Source organism: Stegodyphus dumicola, chromosome 6 (assembly GCF_044657685.1).
Source record: "Stegodyphus dumicola isolate Sdum_Otavi_A_Nest chromosome 6, ASM4465768v1".
Taxonomy (NCBI): domain Eukaryota; kingdom Metazoa; phylum Arthropoda; class Arachnida; order Araneae; family Eresidae; genus Stegodyphus; species Stegodyphus dumicola.
The window spans coordinates 146,883,393-146,908,642 of record NC_140773.1 but is presented as its reverse complement, the minus strand read 5'-3'; the positions used below and the strand labels follow the sequence as shown (position 1 = coordinate 146,908,642).

General features: G+C 39.0%; 1 protein-coding gene across 1 annotated transcript in view; it reads left to right on the top strand.

The window, feature by feature from the left end:
• Positions 1 to 24,748, top strand: part of LOC146996860 (uncharacterized) — a 28,241-nt gene extending 3,493 nt beyond the window's left edge. Inside the window, exon 5 of the mRNA XM_085817917.1 lies at positions 24,574 to 24,748. Coding sequence (XP_085674043.1) covers positions 24,574 to 24,577 — 4 coding nt within the window. The 3' untranslated portion in view covers positions 24,578 to 24,748. The remainder of the gene's footprint in view (positions 1 to 24,573) is intronic.
• Positions 24,749 to 25,250: the final 502 nt, after the last annotated feature.

Genomic DNA, 25,250 nt, shown 5'->3' with positions numbered 1-25,250 from the left:
TTAATTTATTTGCTATCTGTTGCCTAAATTTTTCTAAACCTAATTGCGAATGCGCTGCCTGCATGGGCGTTTTCATGGTTTTCCCCATGTATAATGTGTATATGAGCCATTTCCCTTAGAATGTCCTCCATGAAAGCATCCCTCCTCTTAGGAAGATCAAGTGCTTTGCTGTCATCAAATAAGCCAAATATATATATATATATATATATATATTTTAGCTTGGAGTCTGAGCCTCTTCAGGAGAACCTTAATGATGAATTTCTGTGTCCTGATTCACCTTTAATTATCGAAAGGGAAGATCGACGAAAGGCAAATCCATTACCATCTGGCAGAACAATTTGCAATATGTCTTCTGTGATAGTGCAGGCTAGGACATTAGAGCAACATTCCCTAAATTGTAAATTTGGAGGATCATTTATTTTTGACAGACGTGGTCTTGTCACTACATATAACTATGTATGTGATAAAATTTTATGTGGGGAAATGGCAACAATTTGTTCTGATATGGAGAAAAGCAGCCTAAATCAGCTTGCAGTATTAGGTGCGTTATCTACTGGCAGTGGATTTTCACAAGAGGAGGAAAAGTTTAGCATCATGGAAATTCCGTATATGAGCAACTCGACCTTTGCTTCTTGTGAGCGAACTACTGGTAAAATAATACAGGGATGTGCACAGGAAGCTATGTGTGCTGCTATAGAAGAGGAGAAAAGGCAGGCAGAACTTCGCAATGATAAAGATAATGATGGTTATCACTGTATAACTGTCATTGTTGATGGAGGTTGGTGTAAAAGAAGCTATGGGCATGGTTACAATGCTTCAAGTGGCATATCTGTGTTATTATAGGCATGGTCACCCAGAAAATTTTGCTTGTTGGAATTCGCAACAAAGTGTGCCTTATATGCAGTGCTATTGAAGATGGCAAGATGCCAAATAAAGTGCACCTTTGTTGACAAAATTGGAATGGGCCTTCTACAGGTATGGAAAGCAGTGCCATTGTGGAAGGTCTGAATTATCTCCAGTGTGTTCACAAAATACGTTGTACTCGACTTGTTGGAGATGGAGATGATGACACAATGGCCAAAGTGAAAGAAAGCGTTTCATATGGAGGACGGGTGATCAAAGTAGAATGTGCTAACCATGCTGTTCGAAGATATCGCAGAGCTCTTGAGAAACTTCAGCAAAATACTGCGCGCTTCCCCGGGGCTAAAGAAATTGCTGAAAATTAAAATGCCACTGTTAGTCAGAGGTGCTAGAGTAGCTATAAAAGCTCATGCTTTACCTATAGCCATTATCAACACACACAAGAAGCTATTGATGCATTAGTATCTGACTTGAGAAATGGGCCACATCATGTATTTGGCAAGCATGATGCTTGTAGTGCTTTTTGTGCAAAGAAAGGTGCAGAGTTGGACAGCACATACAATGAAATTTTTTCCTCGGGTATGTTGCAAGCTATTGAAGCAAAAGTGGGAAGAGTACTGATATCGTGTAGCAGTACTCTTATTTGGAATGCCACAAATAATCCTGCTGAAAGCTTCATGAGTCAACTGTGTAAAACATCTGGTGGAAAAAGAGTTGATTTTTCCAAAGCTGGTGGCATGAACAGGCGTGCGAGTATTGCTGTCATGGCTTATCAAAATCCAGCACAGCAGTGGCAAAAAAATGCACAAAAAGCTGTAACAGGAAGTAGCCCCAGGACTCCAACTTTGAAATTCTTAGCTTCCAGAAATAAGCGCCATGTAAAACGTCTTGAGAGACGTAGACTTTTTGACACTGAGAAGAAAAAGAGAAATATGAGGAAAGCAGGACATATTCAGCAAGGTGGGGATATTTCTTATGGTGATTTTCCTGAGAAACCAGACCTATCAGACGAAGCATATGAATTGGCAGCTAAAAATTTTTTTATATCGATTGAAGTTCCAAAAAAAGATTCTCTTGAGGCCGTAACACGTGGACAGTCATCATCTGAAAGATGGCGTCACGAAAGATCAAGAAGAATATCATCATCCTTTTTCAAAGATGTTGCTGATAGGCGTCCAACAACACTCAGTGCTGCTTTAGTGAAACGTATCATATATAATGATAACGTTTCAACTAAAGCATTAAAGTATGGCTTGGCTAACGAAGCAGTAGCCTTAAATCAATACAAGGAAAAGCACATGGGAAAAAACATCAGACGTTGTGGCCTTTTTATTGATCCTAAATATCCCTTTCTTTGTACTTCGCCAGATGGATTGATAGACGAAGATGGATTACTTGAAATAAAATGTCCTTATACAGCCAGATTCTCAGCAGACTTGTCAGACTTTTTCAGCAAGCCTAATTCTGTTGGTCTTCGGATGGATGCTGATAATAATCTTTATTTACCGAAAAGCCACAAATATTATTTTCAAATTCAAGGGCAGTTAGCCATAACAGAGAGGAATTGGTGTGATTTATATATATGGTGCAGAGAAGATGCAATCACATTAAGAATACCCGAAGACAAAACTTTCTGGATCAGTTTAGTTCCAAAACTCGAAAAATTTTACGTGAATTGTATTCTTCCTGAGCTTGTTGATCCAAGAGTACCAAGAAAAATGTCTCTTAGAGAACCGAAGTATATTGTTGATGCTAGAGCACAGAATGAGAAACAAAAACAGGCCACTGCTTCTGTAAAACAAACACAAGAAAAAAGAGAAATTGAAATTTCAGAAGCAGATAAAATTATTTCATCTCCTAGAAAGAATACAGGAGAGAAAAGAATCAGGAAACCAAAAATTATTTTTGATTTGTAATCAGTAACAAGCCAAGCCAGCACACCGTAACATTTTCTACGTCTGAATAAAAACTATGCCTGCAACAAAGCATTATGATTAAATCCATACCTAATTAGAATATTACCCCATTTCTCTAAACAAATATGTTCAAAAAGTCTCTGCTTTCAGTAATAGATACGTCTGATCAATTCTGCCATAATTCTATAATCAATACTTGAAGCTAGAATCTCCTGTGCTGCACTGCCATTGCATCTCTTTTCTGAATGTTTCATCATCCACTTCTCATTCTAAATATTCCTGTGTGCTTTCATTTATAGCTGCTAACTTGTTGTGAACATTTTCTGCACCACATGTTATATTTTGCAGTGTAAATAATGCGTGCAATCATATATTTTGGTTTTAATCATCAGTAACTTTGGTAAAACTACATTTATGCAAAGAAGACTTCCATAAAGTCACAGTTTCTGTGAAAAAGAAAATAAGTTTGATGACCTCTGCCATAATTCAGTAAATAATTTTTTAAAATAGCATCACCTGTGTTGCACTAACATTGGAAAAAAATTAAAGTCATCTCTTTTCTGAATGTTTCCTCATGCACTTCTGTTTCTAAGTATTCTTGTGTGCTTTGATCCATAGCTGATAACTTGTTGAGAATATTTTCTGCACAACATGTTATACCTCTGAACTTAAATAATTGCGGTAAAGAAGTATTTTGGTTTGAATCATGTGTAACTCCAATATAAGTCCATTTCTCCAAGGAAAACCTCCACAAAGTCACTGCTTCTGTAGAAAAATAAGCCTGATGAATTCTGACAATTCAGTAATCAATTTTTGAAGATTACATCTTCTGTGCTGCACTGCTATTGCAGCAAATTAAAGTCTCTCGTTTCCGAATCCACTTCTGTTTCTAAGTATTCTTGTGTGCTTTGATTCATAGCTGCTAATTTCCTGTGCCATATGTTATACTTCGCTATGTAAACAATACCTGCAATGATGTTTTTCGGTTTCAATCATCAGTAACTTCTGAATAACCACATGTCTGTAAAGAAAACCTCCATAAAGTCACTGCCTCTATAGAAAGCAAAACAAGTCTGATAAACTCTGCCATAATTCAGCAGTCATTTTTTGAAGATAGTCTCCTGTGCTGCACTGCCACTAATTATTAAAGATAGCATCGTTTCTTTTGCCCTACTGTTGCAGAAAATGAAAATCTTTTCTTTTCTGAATTTGTTCTAGTACTCATGTGGCCTGATATGCTTGTTCTCTAAACATTCCTGTATATTTTCTGTGCAGCTGCTAACTTTTTGTGAACATTTTCTCCACCATACTGTATACACTTGCTTGTAAACAGTGATAGCCATTAAGTGATGTACATCTACATATACTTAATTTGAATACAAGAAATAAATATATGTCTGATGAACTCTGCCCTAATTCAGTAATCAATTTTTGAAGATAGCAACTCCTGTGCTGCAGTGCGATTACTGAAAATTAAACTTATCAGGGTCAATGTTCCTTCTTACCTTCTTCGGGAACATACAAGGACCTGACTCGGAACAGAGAGCTTACTAAAGCTATGTTCACTAATTGTGGTAAGTAGACAGGATACACATGAAGGGTATACAAAACCCTTTATTTTTCTCTATATACAATAACTTCCGTACTTCGGAATACACTGACCCGCTACTTGGGGTCTAACGTAAAAGTATAAAAATAAAACTAAACTCTAATTTAACTTTAAACTAATAAACGTGGAAGATTGGCCTTATATTAACAGGAAGCCGTATGTAGTACAGAGAACTGTGAACACTACAATACGTTTAAAATTTATCAAGAGGATTAAAACTTCTGGCCTGGAAGGCAACCAGCAACTGCGTAAAACTTCTAAGGTAAGCGGCCTGCTTCTACTCACTGCTTCCTCTCTCTCGCTTGGCAAAAAGCCACAACTTAAATACTTGGCGTTCGCCAGACAAACTTTGCATAAAAACTTTAACGCTTATAATTCTGGCCGGAAGTAGAAAATAAGAAGTGATAGTAAAGATTTAAAATAAAAATAAACGTTAGTAAAACTTAAGATCCTTACATACTTCCCGCCAGAGTTAAACAGTTTGAAACTGAGGTCTAAAATGACCTTGTTGAAAACTTTTAGCTCTAGACTCTAACGCGAGGCCAATCTTTTACAAACATACTTTGCTAGAAACTAGAAATTTAAAAGAAAGAAATTTGTTTTTTTTTACAATAGCAGCTCCCAGGATATACAACAATTTTTTTTCATCTGTACTGCATCTAAACAGGAGCTTTTATTCAATTCTGGTTCCTTCCAGAGATCTGGAAGGAAAACTAGTTTAATGAAATGTTACACAATGAAATGGCAAGTAACATATACAATTATACTTCTCTTAACATTCTTATTTCATTCATGACTATTTTAATTATCTCTCCCCGTGCTCTCTGACATGTGTTGTAAAAGAACACCAAACACGAATGTGTTTCTGTCTACGTGTTCCACACTTCCTCCTACAATCAAAACACTAACGTGTTAAAATTCAACATAACAAGACCTCTTAACACACCCTAATTTCAACTCTAAACCCTGAGGTACTATTCTAAAAGTGGCTAACTCTAAAGTGTAGCGTCAGAGAGCCTAACTACATCATTCAACCTTTAACACATATTCGCCATGCTTTAGTCTTTTTACAGTCACACGAATAAAAAAATTTTAACATTCACTTTTACCATATCACGGTATTTCTTAACATTTAAAATAACAGTTCACATTGTATATAAGAACATATCAACATGCCGTTAATTTTACACATTTGAAAACATACATTAGTAGTACATTGTTAACTTCTATTCTTTTCAAAGCAAGTGCCAATTCTTTCTACATTGAAATAATACATTTCAAAAAGTCTTTCATACTAAACTTCTTTCCTGCTAGAATGTTTTAAATGAAATTTATACAATAAATTTTACAATATTTAAGTCTCTACACAACGCTATTATACATCAACTTTAGTTTTACCCGCGAGTAATTTAAAAACATAATACTAAAATCGGTAACAACTCATTTCTCGCCCTTTTGGCGATAAAGGTAGACCTCGCATGAGGTAATACTTCTTGAAATCTGCCACTTGCAGTAAGAATGAAAGATTAACTTAAGTTTGCAAAGTAACATAAAATTTTACTTATCTTTGTGATATTCGGACATCCTTTTCTGGGACCAGTCTTTAAAGGTATTGCAGATAGTTGTGTGATTTATCCTCCTTCTTGTACGGGCTCGCCCTTCAGTGCTTTCCTCTAGAAGCTTCCTTTTTTCACCAGTTCGGCCACCCTTGAATACCTTCTTTTTCTCCTCTGCTTGTGGTCTTGGCCGTTTGATGGCAGCTGGTCTTGGCGGAACCGGGAAACTTCTGTCGTGTTCCTGCTTGGACCTCGTTGTTGGCCGTTCAAATTTTCCTTGTAACTTTTCCTCCGCCGCTGATGGCCCTTCCGCAGTTCGGCTACATTTACTGCGGAGAGTCCTGTCGGATGAGTCGATCTTCCGTTTTAGAGCCGGGTTATAGTTGCCGTCATTTCTCCTGGTTCTCTTCACATACGTCGTCCTTCTCCCTTCTTCATTCTGGGGGTGTTCGTGAACTCTCTTTTCTGGACGGTGGAACGGCTTCTTTTTCTTGCTACCTTCAATTTTTCCGCGGGGCAATTTTCTTTTCACTTGCTCTTGCCTCTTATTGGCTTGCCCTTGTACTTGTCGTTTTCCCACCTCTGGAACTTGTACCTGCGGTGTCTGCCGTACCGGATCCTGCAAAAGATCTGAAAAGATTTGCATTTTATTACGGTCATAGAATGGTTTTATCTGGTCAATGTTTGCGGAACAGGTTTCACCATTTCTTGCCTTTAATACTACAACAGCGTGAGTTATTTTTTCTATAACATATGGTCCTTCAAAGCGTGGGAAAAATTTGGCAGTTTTATCTTCTGGTGCTGAAGAAAGTGAATGCTTAATTTTTAGTACTTCATCCCCTACTTTATAAGTTACTCCCCGTCGTTTCAAGTCATAATACAATTTTTGTTTTCTTTGTGCTACTTCTGTATTCTTTTTTGCTTCTTTTATTAGTTTTTCTATATCACCCATTTTAAATTCTGGGGTTCTTTGTTGCACATAAAATAGTTTATCTAACGGTGTTATAATCTTTCTGCCTAGAAATAACTCAGCAGGAGTTTTTCCCGTTGTATCATGTTTTGCGGTCCTAAGGGCGAAAGCAAATTCATTGACATAGTTATCCCAGCTTTTATGAAAATTTTTAACATAACTACGGATAATTTTCACTATATTTCTGTTGACCCGTTCCGCTATATTTGATTGCGGCCGATACGGGACCATTTTTAAATGACGTATGCCCAGTTTTTGGCACATGTCTTCAAATATATTACTTACAAATTGAGGACCATTATCCGATATAACTTTTAGGGGCGCCCCGTATTTTAAAATATATTTATTTAAAATAAAATCGGTAACTAATTTCGCGGAGGCTCGTTTTAAGGGAACAATTTCGGTCCATTTACTAAAATGATCAACTATAACAAGGAGATAGCGACTTTTGTTTAACTGACTTTTTGGGAAAGGGCCCAATAAATCGATGCCGATTATTTCATTTGGAAATTCGGATTTAATACTATTTAGAAACCCGGCCGGGCGGAAATTAATATAATTAACGGCTTGACATGTTGGGCAGGACTGGACATACGCCCTTGTTAACTTTTGCAGTTCAGGAAAGTAGACTGCCTCGCGTACGCGTTGAGTAGTTTTTCGAATACCAGCATGAGAAGCTAAAGGGCTGTCATGGAGCTCTTGCAGGATATTTAATCTAAGACTAGCTGGGATAACAGGTCGAAATTCGTTGTTGGAATTCGTAGTTTTTGTATAAAATAATAGACCATCTATTAGTTCGTAATGGGCCGCCCTATTTCTTATCGCCACAATATCTTGGTGGCTAAAATTTTCAGGATCCTTCAAATACTCATAAATACTTCCAAACTCAGGATCCTTACCCAGTTCGGTTATTACAGTTTCTCGGGAATTTATTGTACACGCTGTCAGCATTGCAACTTTTACGGTATTACCCTGTTCGTCTAATTTAATTCGTGACAGGGCATCTGCTACGATATTTTCCTTTCCGGGGGTATGCTTGATTACCAGATTATATTCTTGCAGCTTGAGTGCCCATCTTATTAACCTTGGGGATAAATTTTTTCCAGAGTACAATCTAGTTACCGCCGCATGATCAGAATATACTGTTATCGGCGCCTTTCCAAAATAGACTCGGAACTTTTGCACTGCTAACAGAACTGCAAGTGCCTCTCTCTCGGTCGCGGAATAGTTTCTTTGTGTTTGATTTAAAGTTCGGCTAAAAAATGCTACTGGCTGCTGATTTTGCGAAAGTACCGCTCCTACCGCATAATCCGAAGCATCCGCTGAAATTTCTAAATTTTCATCCTTTTCAGGAAATTTCAACACAGGGGCTTGCGTTAATGCTTGTTTTAATTTTTCGAAAGCACTATTGGCTTCGGCCGTCCACGAGAATCTTGCCTTTTTCCTTTTTAATTTTAACAATGGCTCAGCGATAGCCGCAAAATCTTTTATAAAGGACCTATAATATGAACAAAGTCCTAGAAAAGAAGAGAGCTTCTTTGCCGTGTTTGGAGTCGGATACTTTTGTACAGCGATTATTTTTGATTCATCTGTCTCGATCCCTTTTTGCGATATTTTGTAACCTAAATATTTTAATTCAGGGGCTGAAAATTTGCACTTTTCGACATTAACTTTTAGACCGGCCTCATTTAATAAAGAAAACACCTGTCTTAAATCCTGTACATGTTGGTCGAGATTATCACTAGTAATAATGATATCGTCTATATAGATAAATGTGGACTTTCCAAGAACAGGTCTTAACACAATGTCCATGCATCGCTGAAATGTTGCCGGGGCCCCTGAAAGGCCAAACGGCATACGCAAAAATGCATAAGTCCCAGACTTGGTTATAAAAGCAGTCTTAGGCACGTCCTCAGGCCTCACCCCTATTTGATAATAACCAGTCGTTAAGTCTAAAGTCGTCATAAATTTGGTTGATTTTATGTTCCTTAGAATTTCTTCTATAATCGGTAACGGATATACCGGATATTTAGTTATGGAGTTTAATTTACGGTAATCAATAGCGAATCTCCATCTTTTTGGATGCGTCAAAGGATAGTCATTATTTTTCTTACATAAAACCACCGGGCTAGCATAACTACTTGAGATGGGCGTTATGATCTTTTTACGTAGCATATCGGTAATATGCCATTCTATAATTTTTTCCTTATTCTTATCATACCGGTATGGTTTTTGACGAATGGCATTACATCTCCGGTGTCAATACTATGGTTAGTAACCTGAGTAAATCCTGGAATATCACTAAATAACGAAGCAAATTCACTTAACACTTGTCGGATTCTTCCTTGCTTGTCATTAGGGAGGTGGTCAAGTTTTAACATCGCCGGTTCAGCGTTTTCTGTACGAACTGGTTTCATTGTCAGCTTAAGGGACGCTTTATTAAAATCCAGCGTAGCTTGTGCTTCTGAAAGAAAATCTATTCCTAAAATTAAATGTGCTTGCAGATTCTTTACTATAAAAAACATCACCTTTACTTGTTCGTCCTTGATACGGATATACAAAGGTACTTTACCTACGCACTTACATTTTTCTCCTTGCGCCGCTAACACTGTCGTATTATCCGCATTATATATGCGGTATTCGCGAAAATACTTCCTAAAAAAGTCTTCTGCCACACAGGAACACTGCGCGCCTGTATCCAGGAGTGCGGTGGCTGGGATATTATTCACCAAGACTTCACTCTACGGAAGAGTCAAATTTTTCACCACTACTGTATTTAACTTGTAGGAAGAGGGGTTTTTGTGGCCTTCGGATTTCCACACCCTCTCGTCAGCAGAAATCCGTTTTAGTTTAAATTATTTTTCCTTTCCGTGCTTTCCTTCTTTTTCCACTGGCCTTGAGACTTTTTTCCTGGGTTGCTATTGAACTGTCGACGTTCGCCGGCTGTTTTTGAATGCTCGGGTTTCCTTCCCCATTGATTCGCTTTTTCTCCGTAGCCGTGTGCTTGAGTTTGCTGTAGTCTTGGCGTACCAAATTGGTTTCGCTGTTGATATTGGCGTCTTCTTTCGACGTCCGCCGTTCTTCTACTTTCAAACTGGATTGCTAGGTCAAATAACTTTTCCAGTGTAGTCGGATTTCTTAATTCAATAAAGTCTTGCACTTGGGGCAGTAACCTCGTCAAAATCACTTGAATTATTTCAGGATCCGGACGGTTTCCATACAAGAGCTTGAAAACGTGAATTTTTCTTAAAATAAAGCTCGAGAGGTTTTCGGTTCTTTGTTGATATATACTGAAAAGTTCCGTTTCTAATTTCGCACGATCCCTTACAACAGGGAAGGCTCTTAGTAGGGCAGTCTTGAAATTTTCGTAAGTATAGGTGGGACTTCCTGCTTGACCCAAGAGACTTCTGCCTATACATTTGAACCAGTTAAGCGCTTGGCCCCTCAAAGCGCTGGTAGCTAAGGTAACTTTTTGAAACTCGTGCACGGGGTAGAGCATGAAGTGGTCATCCAATTTTTCCAAAAAACTGGTTACCAGTGAGTTTCCATTAAATGATGCTTCTGGTTTCATCGAAGCGCGCATGGTCTGGACGATGTAACCAAATCCTTCCAGGGCGGCAGCTGGCATTTCTGGATTCTGAGCCGTTTCTGCAGGCAGCACAGGTTCTTCTTGAAACTCGGCCATGTTTATTCTTCTTCGTTGGGTGCCACTATCAGGGTCAATGTTCCTTCTTACCTTCTTCGGGAACATACAAGGACCTGACTCGGAACAGAGAGCTTACTAAAGCTATGTTCACTAATTGTGGTAAGTAGACAGGATACACATGAAGGGTATACAAAACCCTTTATTTTTCTCTATATACAATAACTTCCGTACTTCGGAATACACTGACCCGCTACTTGGGGTCTAACGTAAAAGTATAAAAATAAAACTAAACTCTAATTTAACTTTAAACTAATAAACGTGGAAGATTGGCCTTATATTAACAGGAAGCGTATGTAGTACACAGACTGTGAACACTACAATACTGTTGCGTGCGTACGGGTTCGTTATGAAATGAATGCACAAGTCCGATGAAAAATGAACAAAAAATTTATTATTATCACAACAAAAATGCTTAAATTTTCTCAAATTATCATGCAGTATTACAATATCTCACAGTAGTTATCTTTTAACTACTCAAATATCCAATAGAACGTAATTCAAAACAGCTAAAGAACGCTAATCCGCGAATTCGCTACAATCAACAAGAGCAGTTTTCTAAACAACAACAAACTAAGCAAGCCACTACAAACTGAGATGTTTTCCTCCTTTTATAAGATTTTAAAATCACGCGCTAGAATTTTCCAGCACTTTCTCGAAATCAAAAAGAGATATTTATTAATTCAACGCACGCGCTCTTGTATTTTTAATTTTTCCGGCTTAGCTTTCTTTTAATATTCGTCACGCGCTGCACTGCGCGAGAAATAAAACCATTTAATTTATAATTGAACTAACATTAGCTTTTTAAATACCAAATTCGTAACACTGCCCCCTTCCCAAGGACTGCACGTCCCGGGCAGTACAATCCCTGGACAGGAAGCTAAACTTACAACTGTGGAATAAATGTAACTGAGGCATAAACATTACATTACAGTATCAAACAATATAAACAATAAATGCAATAACTAACTTCAACAAATCAAATGCTATCAAATACTAAATACAAAACAAATACTAAATACAAATCAAATACTAAATACAAATCAAATACTAAATGCAAATCAAATACTAAATACAAATCAAATCAAATACACATTTATAAACAAAAAGGACCATGGTCTGATACTATTTACAATTATTTACATTACGTACTATGGCCATAGTAATGAGCTAACCTGTCGTAATGAACGACTTTAGGTTTAGAGTTCGAAGACTTACGAATCCGAACCACGACGTCATTCAGCCTTTTTAGGACTGCATATGGGCCATCCCAAGGTGACTGTAATTTCGGACAAAGTCCTTTCCGTCGAGTCGGATTCCACAACCACACCTTGTCTCCTTCGTGGAACTGATGTTCAGTAGCTCATGTGTCGTGGCGGGTCTTCATCTTCTCCGTCGCCAAGTTGACTCGCTCTCGTGCAAAGTTGTGCATCACTTCAAACCGGGCCTGGAGATCTTGAATATATTCCTCAGACGATGAAGGAGCATCCGGAGGGCGGCCAAACAATAGATCACAAGGCAGACGAAGGTCACGACCGAAGAGCATCTGTGATGGAGAATAGCCGGTAGTCTCGTGGACAGCACTGCGGTAAGCCAGTAAAAAGAGTGGTAATTTCTTGTCCCAGTCCTGTTGGTTTCTGGAAACCACTAATGAGAGGTTATTAAGGATGGTTCGATTGAACCTCTCTACCATGCCGTCCGACTGGGGATGCAATGGCGTCGTTTGAGTTTTGTCAATGCCGAGTAGTTTGCATAGTTCTTTGATTACTGCCGAGGCAAAATTCCTTCCCTGATCGGAATGTAACTGAAGAGGCACTCCGAACCTGGAAATCCAGTGCTGTATCATTACCTCAGTTACTGTGACAGCCTCTTGATCAGGAATAGGATAAGCTTCAGGCCACTTGGTGAAGTAATCAATGACAACGAGTATGTATTTGTTGCCATCAGCAGTTCGTGGCAGAGGTCCCAGGATGTCAAAGGCGATACGTTCAAAAGGCGTCCCTACGTTGTAACGTTGCAGCTTGCCTCGGCTGCGTCTCCTCGGTCCTTTCCGACCTGCACAGGCATCGCAAGATCGGCACCACTTTTGCACGTCATCCTTTGCATTATTCCAGTAAAAGCGCTCACGAACTCTCTGCAAGGTCTTCATTATTCCAAAGTGACCTCCAGTAGGGGTGCTATGTAATTCTTTAAGGACATCAGGAATGCGGGATCTTGGAAGTATAAGTTGCCATCGGAACGTCTTCCCATCATCCGATTCGAATTTCCGGTATAAGACGCCGTTTCGAATGTGAAGTGAATCCCAGAGTGCCCAATATTGTTTGGTTGTAGGACTACAGATAGAAATGTCCTGCCAGGTAGGTTTTCTGTTTGATGACTCCATTAAATCAATTATGGGTTTAATGTCGCGGTCTTCCAGCTGGTCTTTCCTGACTTCATCATCACTCCACGGTTCTCGATCAGCCGATGTTGATGTTGTAATTTGTCTTGCGACCGGAGTCAGCAGCTCGTATTTCGCTTCCACCCTGGAACAATATCGGCAGCTTTCTTGGCAAGGTCTTCTAGACAGGGCGTCGGCGTTTCCGTGTGATGATCCCTTACGATGACGGATAGTGATGTCATATTCTTGGAGTCTCTGTATCCACCTGGCTATTTGACCCTCAGGATTCTTGAAATTTAAAAGCCAGGTCAATGATGCATGATCGGTGCGGAGCAGGAGTTTTCTGCCGTATAGATAGTGATGGAACTGTTCTACAGCTTTGACTATGGCGAGCAACTCTTTCCTGGTGACACAATAATTCCTCTCCGGTTTAGACAGGCACTTGCTCCAGTATGCCACTACACGTTCTTGGCCGTCTATTTCTTGGGACAAAACAGCACCAACACTTTCATTACTCGCGTCGGTGTCGAGAATAAATGGTCGGTCAAGCTGAGGATACGTCAGGATTGGAGCAGATGTTAAAGCCTCCTTTAAGTTGTTAAATGCATCCTCGCATTCTTTTGTCCACAAGAACTTCTGGTTGCTCTCTGTCAGCTTGTGTAGGGGTCTTGCGATGGAAGAAAAGTCCTTCACGAATTTCCTATAGTAGGTGCAAAGCCCTAGGAAGCTTCTCAGCTGATGGACATTTTCGGGACGTTTCCAGGATTTAACGGCTGATACCTTTTCAGGATCCGTGCGCACACCTTCTGCAGAGATGACATGTCCCAGGTAAGTCACTTCCTTTCGGAACAATTTGCATTTAGCGGGACTCAGCTTCAGATTGGCTTCTTTCAGTTTCTGAAGCACCTTCCTAAGATTTTCTAAATGTTCTTCAAAACTCTTTCCGACGATGATGATGTCGTCCAGGTATATGAGGCATGCTTCGTAGGAAAGGCCTTTCAAAACAGTTTCCATAAGACGTTCGAATGTTGCCGGCGCATTACACAGTCCAAACGGCATCACCTTGAATTGCCAAAGCCCTTGTCCCGTAGTAAATGCCGTCTTTTCTCGGTCTTCAGGCTGTATTTCTACCTGCCAATACCCACTCTTTAAATCAAGTGTTGAGAACCACTTGCTTCCAGAAAGAGTGTCTAGAATGTCGTCAATTCTAGGAAGAGGGTAACTGTCTTTCTTCGTAACCTCATTCAACCGGCGACAGTCGACGCAAAATCTTGTTGAGCCGTCTTTCTTTCTGACTAGGACGATGGGAGATGCCCATGGACTTACTGAAGGCTCGATGACATCGCTTTCTTCCATATCTTTTAACAGTGTTCGCACCTCTTCCTGTTTAGCAAACGGTAGACGTCTTGGATGTTGCTTGATCGGGGGATGATCGCCGGTATCTATTCTATGTTGTGTCAAACTAGTTCGACCCACGTCAGAAGACGAGCGGGAGAAAACAACTTGAAGATCTTTAATGACGCGATCGGCAGCATTCCTCTCTTTATCGTTTAATTGCACATTCTGCAATAACTCCGATGTAATTCTCTCTGAGGACACGGATTCTTGGATGTTACTCTTTCTTTCAACGGTGGTAACTGGAGTACATGCTGCAACCACTTCACCTTTCTTAATAATTCTCCCCTTCTCAGTTACATTGGCGACTCTCACCGGGATAACCGTTCTGGATAGGTCGACGAGTGTTGAGGCTACTAGTACTCCTTTTGGGCTATTACAGTTATTGGGATATTCTATGATGCCGTAGCGGAAATTTCTGTTTTCGGCTATGGATCCAGGAAGTAAAATTTCTGTTCTTGCCGGTATTGTGATATTGTCTTGTGCTATGATTTTATGGACAGATTTAACTTCATCATTGACTCCAAATAACGCTATGTCCTCAGATGTAGAATGCAATTCGTTATTTTTAAAGTCCAAGGAAAAATTGTATTTCCTTAGAAAGTCCAATCCGAGTATGCAAGAATCAGTGATCTCTGCTACATATGCCGTGTGATGGTAAGCGGCACTTCCAAACGTGATGTTAGCATTTACTTTTCCATCGATGTTGATCTTCTCACCGGACACAGTCTGTAGGGTAACGCAGGGCGGCGTCCAGATAAGTTTACTTCCCAGTTGTTGAGCCAAATCTTTTCGGATGATGGTAACGTTGGCTCCTGTATCTATCGTCATATTGCAGAGAACTCCATTAATATGTCCTATTATGAAAAGTCCATTACTGCCGGCTCTCACTGCAGAAATCTGAAGCGCTTTAAACTGGGGCTTTTCATGATCTGGCAACCTCCGCCCCGCGAGATGGCCACTAATTAGTTTCCCTGCTGTTTGTTAGGAGCGGTCTTAGCATCTGTGCCCTGGGGTGTTGTGCAGTTTCGTTGTATGTGTCCTTCAGCACCGCAGTTCCAGCACTTTACGGTCGGTTTCTTGTCACCAATATTCTGTCTCAAGGCGTTCAGTTGTCTAGTTAAATCGTCTAGACGAGCAGTGACTTGATCCCCTGGCTCCTGGACTTGAGCAGCTCTGACTGGATGGCGGTCTCAACGGGTAGCTTGGTGGGCTGCCTCAGATTTCATAGCATACACTAAAGCGCTTTTCAGATCTTTAACATCCGCCATTCGCAGTGCTTTCTGTATTTCAGGGTCTCGGATGCCATCGATGAAATATTGCAGGGACAGGATTTCCCTTGTTTCTGTCGGGCACTCCGAAAAGGCGTGATGTGACAGCCTTTCAACATCCGTGGCGAGCTCCTGAAGCGTTTCGGTGAGCTTCTGTTGACGAGATTTTAATTGGAGCCTGCTGTAGTCTTTTAAACATTTCTCGCCGAAGCGCAGCTCCAAAGCGCCGGATAGAGCTTCGAAATCTAGCCTTTGATTTTCGGGACGCGTCTGCAGGATATCCGCTGCGTCTGCTCTCAGAGAAGCGGCGAGATGACAGGCCTTAGTTTGGGAATCCCATCCATTCGCATCCGCAACGATAGAAAATTGTGTCCTATACACCTGCCAGGAGGTCTTCCCATCATATGTAGATAGTTTCAGAACGGAACGAGCAGGCATCGATAAAAATTTGAAACCTTCAGAATTGTTTCCTACCGTCGCGATGCACTTCTTTAGGCTGTCAACTTCTTTGGCGACGGCAGCAGAAACCCTATCATCAATTTGTTGTTCGACGGCAGAAACTCTTTCTTCAATTTGTTGTTGGAAGGCCGAAACTCTTCCTTCGACTCGTTGCTCCACAGCCGACACTCTATCTTCTATTTCATCTTTGACAGAAGAAACCTTTTCTTCAATTTGCCCGACTTTATTTTCGACAGCTCCTATTCTGTCTTCCATAGCCTCAAATTTACTTTCTATTACGCAGGTTATTTCTCTTTTCATTTCGTCTTGACCTGCTTCAATCTTTTCTTGTACAGCTTTTATGTCTTCTTTAAAAGTTACTTGACCAGCTTCCAACTTTTCGTGAACGGCTTCCATTTCCTTTTTAACGGATCTTATCTCTGCTTTAACAGAGTCTTTCATATCTTCTTTAAATGATGCTTGGCCAGCTTCCATCTTTTCTTGGAATGCAGCAAAAGCACTAATGAGCTGTCTCAATTGTTCTTCCATCGCTCTTGTGATTGGCATTCAAATCCCACTTCTGACACCAAAAATTGTTGCGTGCGTACGGGTTCGTTATGAAATGAATGCACAAGTCCGATGAAAAATGAACAAAAAAATTTATTATTATCACAACAAAAATGCTTAAATTTTCTCAAATTATCATGCAGTATTACAATATCTCACAGTAGTTATCTTTTAACTACTCAAATATCCAATAGAACGTAATTCAAAACAGCTAAAGAACGCTAATCCGCGAATTCGCTACAATCAACAAGAGCAGTTTTCTAAACAACAACAAACTAAGCAAGCCACTACAAACTGAGATGTTTTCCTCCTTTTATAAGATTTTAAAATCACGCGCTAGAATTTTCCAGCACTTTCTCGAAATCAAAAAGAGATATTTATTTATTCAACGCACGCGCTCTTGTATTTTTAATTTTTCCGGCTTAGCTTTCTTTTAATATTCGTCACGCGCTGCACTGCGCGAGAAATAAAACCATTTAATTTATAATTGAACTAACATTAGCTTTTTAAATACCAAATTCGTAACAATACGTTTAAATTTATCAAGAGGATTAAAACCTCTGACCTGGAAGGCAAACAGCAACTAAGTAACTTCTAATGTAAGCGGCCTGCTTTGACTCACTGCTTCCTCTCTCTCGCTTGGCAAAAGGCCACAACTTAAATACTTGGCGTTCGCCAGACAAACGTTGCATAAAAACCTTAACGCTTATAATTCTGGCCGAAAGTAGAAAATAAGAAGTGATAGTAAAGATTTAAAATAAAAATAAACGTTAGTTAAACTTAAGATCCTTACAAACTGATCTCGTTTCCGAATGTTTCCACGTCCACTTCTGCTTCTAAATATTCCTGTGTGCTTTCTCCATAGCTGCTAACATTTGAACATTTTCTGCACTACGTGTTATACTTCACAATGTAAAACAATGCCTGCAGTGAAGTATTTTGGTTTCATTCTTCTGTAATTCCAGTATAACTCCATTTCTCCAAGAAAGACCTCCACAAAGTCACTGCTTCTGTAGAAAAATGTGTCTGATAACTGTACCATAATTCAGTAATCAATGTTTGAAGAGAGCATCTCCAGTGCTGCACGCGATTGCTGAAAATTAAATTGATCTCTTTTCCGAATGTTTCCACATCCACTTCTGCTTCTAAATATTCCTGTGTGCTTTCTCCATAGCTGCTAACATGTGAACATTTTCTTCACCACATGTTATACTTCACAATGTAAAACAATGCCTGCAGTGAAGTATTTTGGTTTCATTCTTCTGTAATTCCAGTATAACTCCATTTCTCCAAGAAAGACCTCCACAAAGTCACTGCTTCTGTAGAAAAATGTGTCTGATAACTGTACCATAATTCAGTAATCAATGTTTGAAGAGAGCATCTCCAGAGCTGCACGCGATTGCTGAAAATTAAATTGATCTCTTTTCCGAATGTTTCCACATCCACTTCTGCTTCTAAATATTCCTGTGTGCTTTCTCCATAGCTGCTAACATGTGAACATTTTCTTCACCACGTGTTATACTTCACAGTGTAAAACAATGCCTACAGTGAAGTATTTTGGTTTCATTCTTCTGTAATTCCAGTATAACTCCATTTCTCCAAGAAAGACCTCCACAAAGTCACTGCTTCTGTAGAAAAATGTGTCTGATAACTGTACCATAATTCAGTAATCAATGTTTGAAGAGAGCATCTCCAGAGCTGCACGCGATTGCTGAAAATTAAATTGATCTCTTTTCCGAATGTTTCCACATCCACTTCTGCTTCTAAATATTCCTGTGTGCTTTCTCCATAGCTGCTAACATGTGAACATTTTCTTCACCACGTGTTATACTTCACAGTGTAAAACAATGCCTACAGTGAAGTATTTTGGTTTCATTCTTCTGTAATTCCAGTATAACTCCATTTCTCCAAGAAAGACCTCCACAAAGTCACTGCTTCTGTAGAAAAATGTGTCTGATAACTGTACCATAATTCAGTAATCAATGTTTGAAGAGAGCATCTCAAGTGCTGCACTGCCATTGCAGAAAATTAAATTGATCTCATTTCCAAATGTTTCCTCATCCACTTCTGCTTCTAAATATTCCTGTGTGCTTTTCCCGTAGCTGCTAACTTGAACATTTTCTGCACCATGTTTTTCTCAGAGTAAACAGTGCCTACAATGAAGTATTTTGGTTTTATTCATCAGTAATTTAAGTATAACCACATTTCTGTAACGACCTCCACAAAGTCACTGTTTCTGTAAAAAAATGTATCTGATGAACTCTGCCTTATTTCAGTAATCAACTTTTGAAGATTACATATCCTGTGCTCATTCCCATTGCAGGAGATATCTCTTTCCGAATGTTTCCTCATCCAGTTATGCTTCCAAATATTCCTGTGTGCTTTCATTTATAGCTGATAACTTGTTGTGAGCATTTTCTGCACCAAGTGTTATACTTTTCAATGTAAACATTGTCTGCAATGAAATATTTTGGTTTCATTCATCAGTAATTTCGGTATAACTCCATTTCTCCAAGGAAAAGCTCCACAAAGAAAGATCTCCAATACAATTATTTACATTGTGTATTCTGATAGGCTTTAGAAATTTTTGAAAGTATTGGAAATTAATAACTTGGCATCGAAAGTGAAATTACAATTGCACTGAGTAAAAAGACACGTTTTATTTACAGGAATTCTATTGGACATTGGGTATTTCCTGTATGCTACAACATGTGCTTTATAAAGCAAAAAGATACGTTGGATTTACAGGAATTCTATTGGACATGAGGGACTTTCCTGTATGCTACAACATGTGCTTTATAAGGCAAGGACATTGCTTAAGAGGGTATAGATATCGTTTGCGGAGAGGACTCCAAGACAGTGAGCGTTAAGTTGCTAGTTCCCCTCGCTTTGTGTTTCGCCTGATACTGCTATAGTAGTTTGGTGCGCCAACTTCAGTTAGGAGCACTGTAGGAAGGCCTAGCATGCCATATGGTTTTATTGAATTTTTTACTGGTTTCTGCATTATTAATGAGCAATTTTTTCCAGTTTATTGTTTCTGAGATCACAAACTTGGAATATATATTCGAAAGTAGTGGTTCCTCTCACTGCTGCTGAAGAATGTGACCTTGATTTCTTCAAACACCTTAAAATGCTTGCTCATAACGATTTCCTGCAGAAGCAAAAATGAGCATCTAGAGATGAAAGTTTCCAAACTCTTCAAAGCAAGCGGATAGCATTGAACAGCAACCTGGGGATGATGAAAGTCATAAAATCTGGTGACCCCGCAGACAAGAAAATTTAAATGATGATAGCTGCTATAAGCCGATCGACGGAAGTTCAGATTCCGGCAATGAGCCAAGAAGAAATAAAACTATTTGTCACCAGCCAGAAAGAGTAAGGAAAGTGTCTGCTAACATGAGAATGAAGGTTTTTGATGCTGCAAAAAAGCTGATGGAAATAGAAATGCCAGTACCCAGCCTGACATTCCCCCCCGGGGGTCGACGTAGAGAACTCTGCGAAGCTACTGGCTAGGATCTGTACCTAGGCAGTCTCGGCCACGGGGGTATAAAATTTATGAACTTAGTGGTTCTGAAGGCTCTGGGAAAGGTCACTTATTGGCCGGCCTCACAGTCTGGCACGTCCTAGCACGGCGTGGTACTAGTAGCCCGCGGGTTTTCCCCCAGGTTTGCTGGGTAATGTCCGGCTGCGACGGGCTCGCCCAAGCGACTGGTAGGAGCATTAGACGACCGGTGCTGCCTGGTGTCTTATCCAGGTGGTGCGCTGCTCCCTTGGAGGGTAATAGTGGAGGTTGAACCTCCACGACGTGCCCAAAGGGGGAGTAGGCCTGCAGTGTGATTTAGTTCACGGAGCAGGGAAGCCTAAAACTTACTTACTTACTTACCCAGCCTGACATGTACACTGACAACGATGCAACCCAGGAGAATCAAGATAGATTCTGCTACACCAAACAAGTGGCTTGCATTAATCCTATCACAATTCAGGACTCCTGATTCAGCTGGAAGGACATCCATACAATGATATTTGAGAAGAAGATATACAAAATTGAGTATCGTGAAAAGATGATTGCTTATATCTTGAACGTGGATGATCCACTTGTCTACAAAACTCATAACCATGCTAAAAAATAAGGACATCAAATTTCAGTGCATCCTGCTCTCACAAGAGAGAAAGGTGATCATTAGAAGCCTTCCCAGCTCCACATGTTATTGCTGCCTCATGTTGCATAATATAATAATACACACACTGGCCAATCAATAAGAAACCTTTCAGATTTTCATCTGAATGCATGCTAGGGATGAAATATCCAAATTTTTTCTATGATCTGGATTATACTTGCCAGTATAAGTAAGGTGTAAGAGTGCTTTTCATGATGAATGAAGTAAAATGGGGAAAAAAAGGCGGCAGATCGTTCACCATTTGAAAAAGGGGCTTATTGTTGGTGCACATTTAGTGGGGGCATCGATTTCGAATCCTTCTCTAAAAAATGTAACTGCAGTTCGAGCATAGTTTTCAAAGACAGTGATCGGCGGTATCTCCGATGAATTGTACGGCAGAACACGGATTCAACTATCACAAATCGTCAACCAAGGCTCTTCCCAACAAATTTCAGCTAGAACTATGCGCAGCGAATTGCAGAGGGATGGGAATGCATAGTTTTGGTGCCTGTAAGAAAATCACTCAGTTCTGCCCGACATGCAAGACTTCATTTTCAGTGGTGTCGAGAAAAGACACTGGACATCTGAGGATTGGAAATGGGTAATGTGGTGGGATATTACATTATGTATTACATATTAAACATAAGTTATGGGTTACCTCATAACTACAGAAGGTTCCTGTTCGCTGCCGGAAAAGGTTGAAGTAATCTGCAATGTAAATTACCGACAATACATGAGCTTTGTTCATTTATGGGCATGATAAAATTTTATCGATGCTTTTTGAAAAATGCTGCAGAAACTCAAGGAGTCATACACGAAATGTTAAAGGGTGATAAAAAAAGATCATTGTAAAGTTCCATGCACAGATGAAGGTGTTTAGTGTATTTAATTATAGCAAAGCACACTAGGGCTATCTGCCTAAGAGAAGGGATGCCTTCGTGGAGGACTTTCTAAGGGAAACTGGCTCATATACACGTTACACATGGGGAAAACCACGAAAATGCCCATGCAGCCAGTCCGTTCGCGGGATTTGAACCTCGGACCGAACTACCAGTGTTCAGCGATTTTACCGCTCGGCCGCTGGTAGGCCTGCACAGATGAAGGAATTCACCAGTTTGAGAAGTGCAAATCTGATTTAGTCAATGGTGCCCTTTTGTGTTTCCCAATGGATTACCCTTTGTGTGCAGATGCATCAGACTTTCCTATAGGATCAGTATTGCAGCAATTGGAAGAACAAGAACAAGACTGAAAACCTATTGTGTTCTACTCTAAAACATTGAATAATGCACAGAAGGTTTATAGCACCTATGACAGAGAATTCTTAGGAATATATCTTTCTGTCAAACATTTTAAACGTGTATCGGAAGGACGCAGATTCATCATACTTACTGATCACAAGCCACTGTCATATGCATAGAAGCAAAAGAATGGGAAGGCATCACCCAGACAACAACACCAACTTCAGTATATATCGGAATTTTCAACTGATATTCAGCATATTGATGCCAAAGAAAATTTAGTTGCAGTTGAAGTAGTCTCAGTTACTGGCTATGAAGCAGTAGCAGATGCTCAAGAATATAATGAAGAATTGCAACATTTAATGACAGGTAGTGCTTCACTGAAATTTAAATCATCTACATTAGCATTTTGGAAAACATTAAGATGTGACAGCTCAACAACCAGTATCAGGCCTTTTATTTCAAAGCAATTTAAACAACAAATGTTTCATCAAATTCATAATTTTGCTCCTCTGGTATCAGGACAACTGTCAACGAGATGACTCAAAAATTTATCTTTCCAAATATAAAGAAAGAAATTCACGAATAGACTTAAAGTCCTGTTAATTGTCAAAGGAGCAAAGTCAACAGGCATACAATATCTAAAATAGCCGAGTTCCAAGCACCTCATGCTAGATTAAGTATTGTGCAAGTTGACCTGATTGGGCCATTACCACCATCTGCTGGTAGGACTTATTATCTGACATTTATTGACCATTTTTCTGTTAGGGAGAAGTAGTTTCTTTACCAGATATCACAAGAGAAATGGTTGTCAAAGCATTTTACAATCATTGTATTAGCAAATTTGTTGTGCCTAGTTCCATAATCTCAGATCAAGGAAGACAGTTTGAGTCGCAGCCTTTCAAGAGCCTTGCAAAAGTATGTGGTGCTAAAGTTTTACGTTCCACTCCATACCACCCACATTGCAGTGGGAAAATTGAGCATTTTCTCAGAACTTAAAAAAAATGCAATAAAGGCTCACAGCAACATCAGATGGACAGAAATCCTTCTAGGATTCAGAGTTGCAATATGTCCTGATACTAATCACTCTGTAGCTCAAATGGTATATTTTATGCAAATAAGGTTACCATGTGAGTTTTTCGACTACCTACCACTAAAACTAAACCTGAACCATTTGTAACAAATTTACTGTCTTTTATGTATCAGCACCAGTTTATCAACTGCTAACAAACATAAAATATTTATGCATAAAGACTTGAGATCATGTTCTCGTGTGTTTGTGAGAACTGATCGTGTGAAAAAGGCACTTGAATTTGCTTATTGAGGGACCATTTTTTTGTGGTGAAAAAATATGATAAATATTTCCGAGTCTTAATTAAGGACAGACAAGTTAACATTTCATTGACAGACTGAAACCAGCTTATTTGTTACTTTCGAACAAATTACTAGAAACAGTGACTGAAAATAAAAAACCATTTCACATTTCATGTACCCAAAATTCTAATACTGTACCTAACGTCAAATCTATTATTCTAGATGGTATGAAAATCAGAAAATCTGTTGGATTTAAGGACTAATGTTTTGTATATTTTGCTATACTTCTGACATCATCTTCTAAATATTAGTAAATATATATCTGCATTAGTGATAATCAGCTGTGAGCACATAGTGCACCATCTGCAACTCATTTGGGTATAAACTATGCTAGTGATTATAATGTCCTTGCTTTTTCCCATATGCCATATGTTGCATGAAATTTTGTTATATGAATCTAGCTTCCTGTGAGGAATTTCTGTGATCTTTCTAGTATGTATGGTCAAGAATTAGGCTTGTGATATACTGTCATGATTTTGCCCACATGTTCCCTGAATATACTACCATTTCCTTAGGAAGACTTCCAAGAAGAATACTGTTGTGAGTTCTAAGCCTAACTATGGTTTGGAACTGTTTATAATGAATTATTGGGATTCTGCACATGTAATGTGAATGCAATTCTATTTCCATTTAGAAGATTTTCTGCAAAGGCAATGCTTTAGCTGTGAGATAATTCTGTTTTGGAAATAAAACTGATATTTATTTAGATCTGTGGTATTTATAAGGCAGTTTATCAATAGCAGGTAGCATCTTGCCTCTTTGCTTTGATCAGGGCCTGTGCAACCAGTGGTAGTCAAAATTTTTAGAATTTAGAGAATAGTGCATAGCAAAATTTTATAATTTAGCAGAGGGCACTGAGCAGCAGAATTTAGAGGCAAAAAAATGTTCAGAACTTACGAAGACATCAGCCAGCAGAATTTAGGATATGCAGAGATTGCACTGAGTGGCAATAGTGCCATATGTTACATTTGCTATCTGCATTATTAATTTGTGAAACAATTTCAGCTGTTTGAAAATGCATTTTTCTGTTAGAAATTTGTATTTCTTGCAATTTCTTTTTTTTGGGGGGGGGTCGAGAATATGGTGTTAAAAATATTTTATCATTTTCTTTTTTTTTTTTTTTTTTTTTTTTTTTCAGGTGAAAATTTTGTGCATGATTTGGCTTTCATTGAGACGTCTCTGGGTCAGGAGTTACTAAGGAAGAGAAACTTACATGCAGGTTGAAGCATGCAGTGTCAAATGTATAAGGAATATAAAAGATGCTGTATATTAGTATAAGTTTGAATAACCATAATAAAAAAATTTCTTGAAAATTGTGTTTTTTCTGCGAGTTATTAAAATTGGAAATAATTAATTACAATATTTATGAAAATTTTCGAAAATAAAAATACAAGTAGTATTTAAAAAGTACTGCAAAACTTATTTTTAAGTAGAAAAATTATTCTCAGATGAAATTCTTTCGATTATGCAAAAGGACTTTTTTAGTATTTGAAAGGTTCATTTGAACCCAACAACTGAAACTAACGTATCCCCAGTTTATTGATACCAACCATTTTGTTGGTATCAATGAACACACTACTTTCTAAAAGCATTTCTGTCAATTACTAAGGGCTAATAAACAGGTGTTGAATTCTCAAGATGAATGTTGCCGAAACAGAAAAAAGTGTACTTCAGAACATTTTGCAGTAGCTCAAACAAAGTCACGGACCTGATCTATACTGCAGTCAGGGAGAAATTATTTCCCTTCCTTTTCTTTCAAAAGCTGAGTTTCCAAACGCACAACGGGAGGCCGTTGCTAAAAGCTGTGGAACCAGT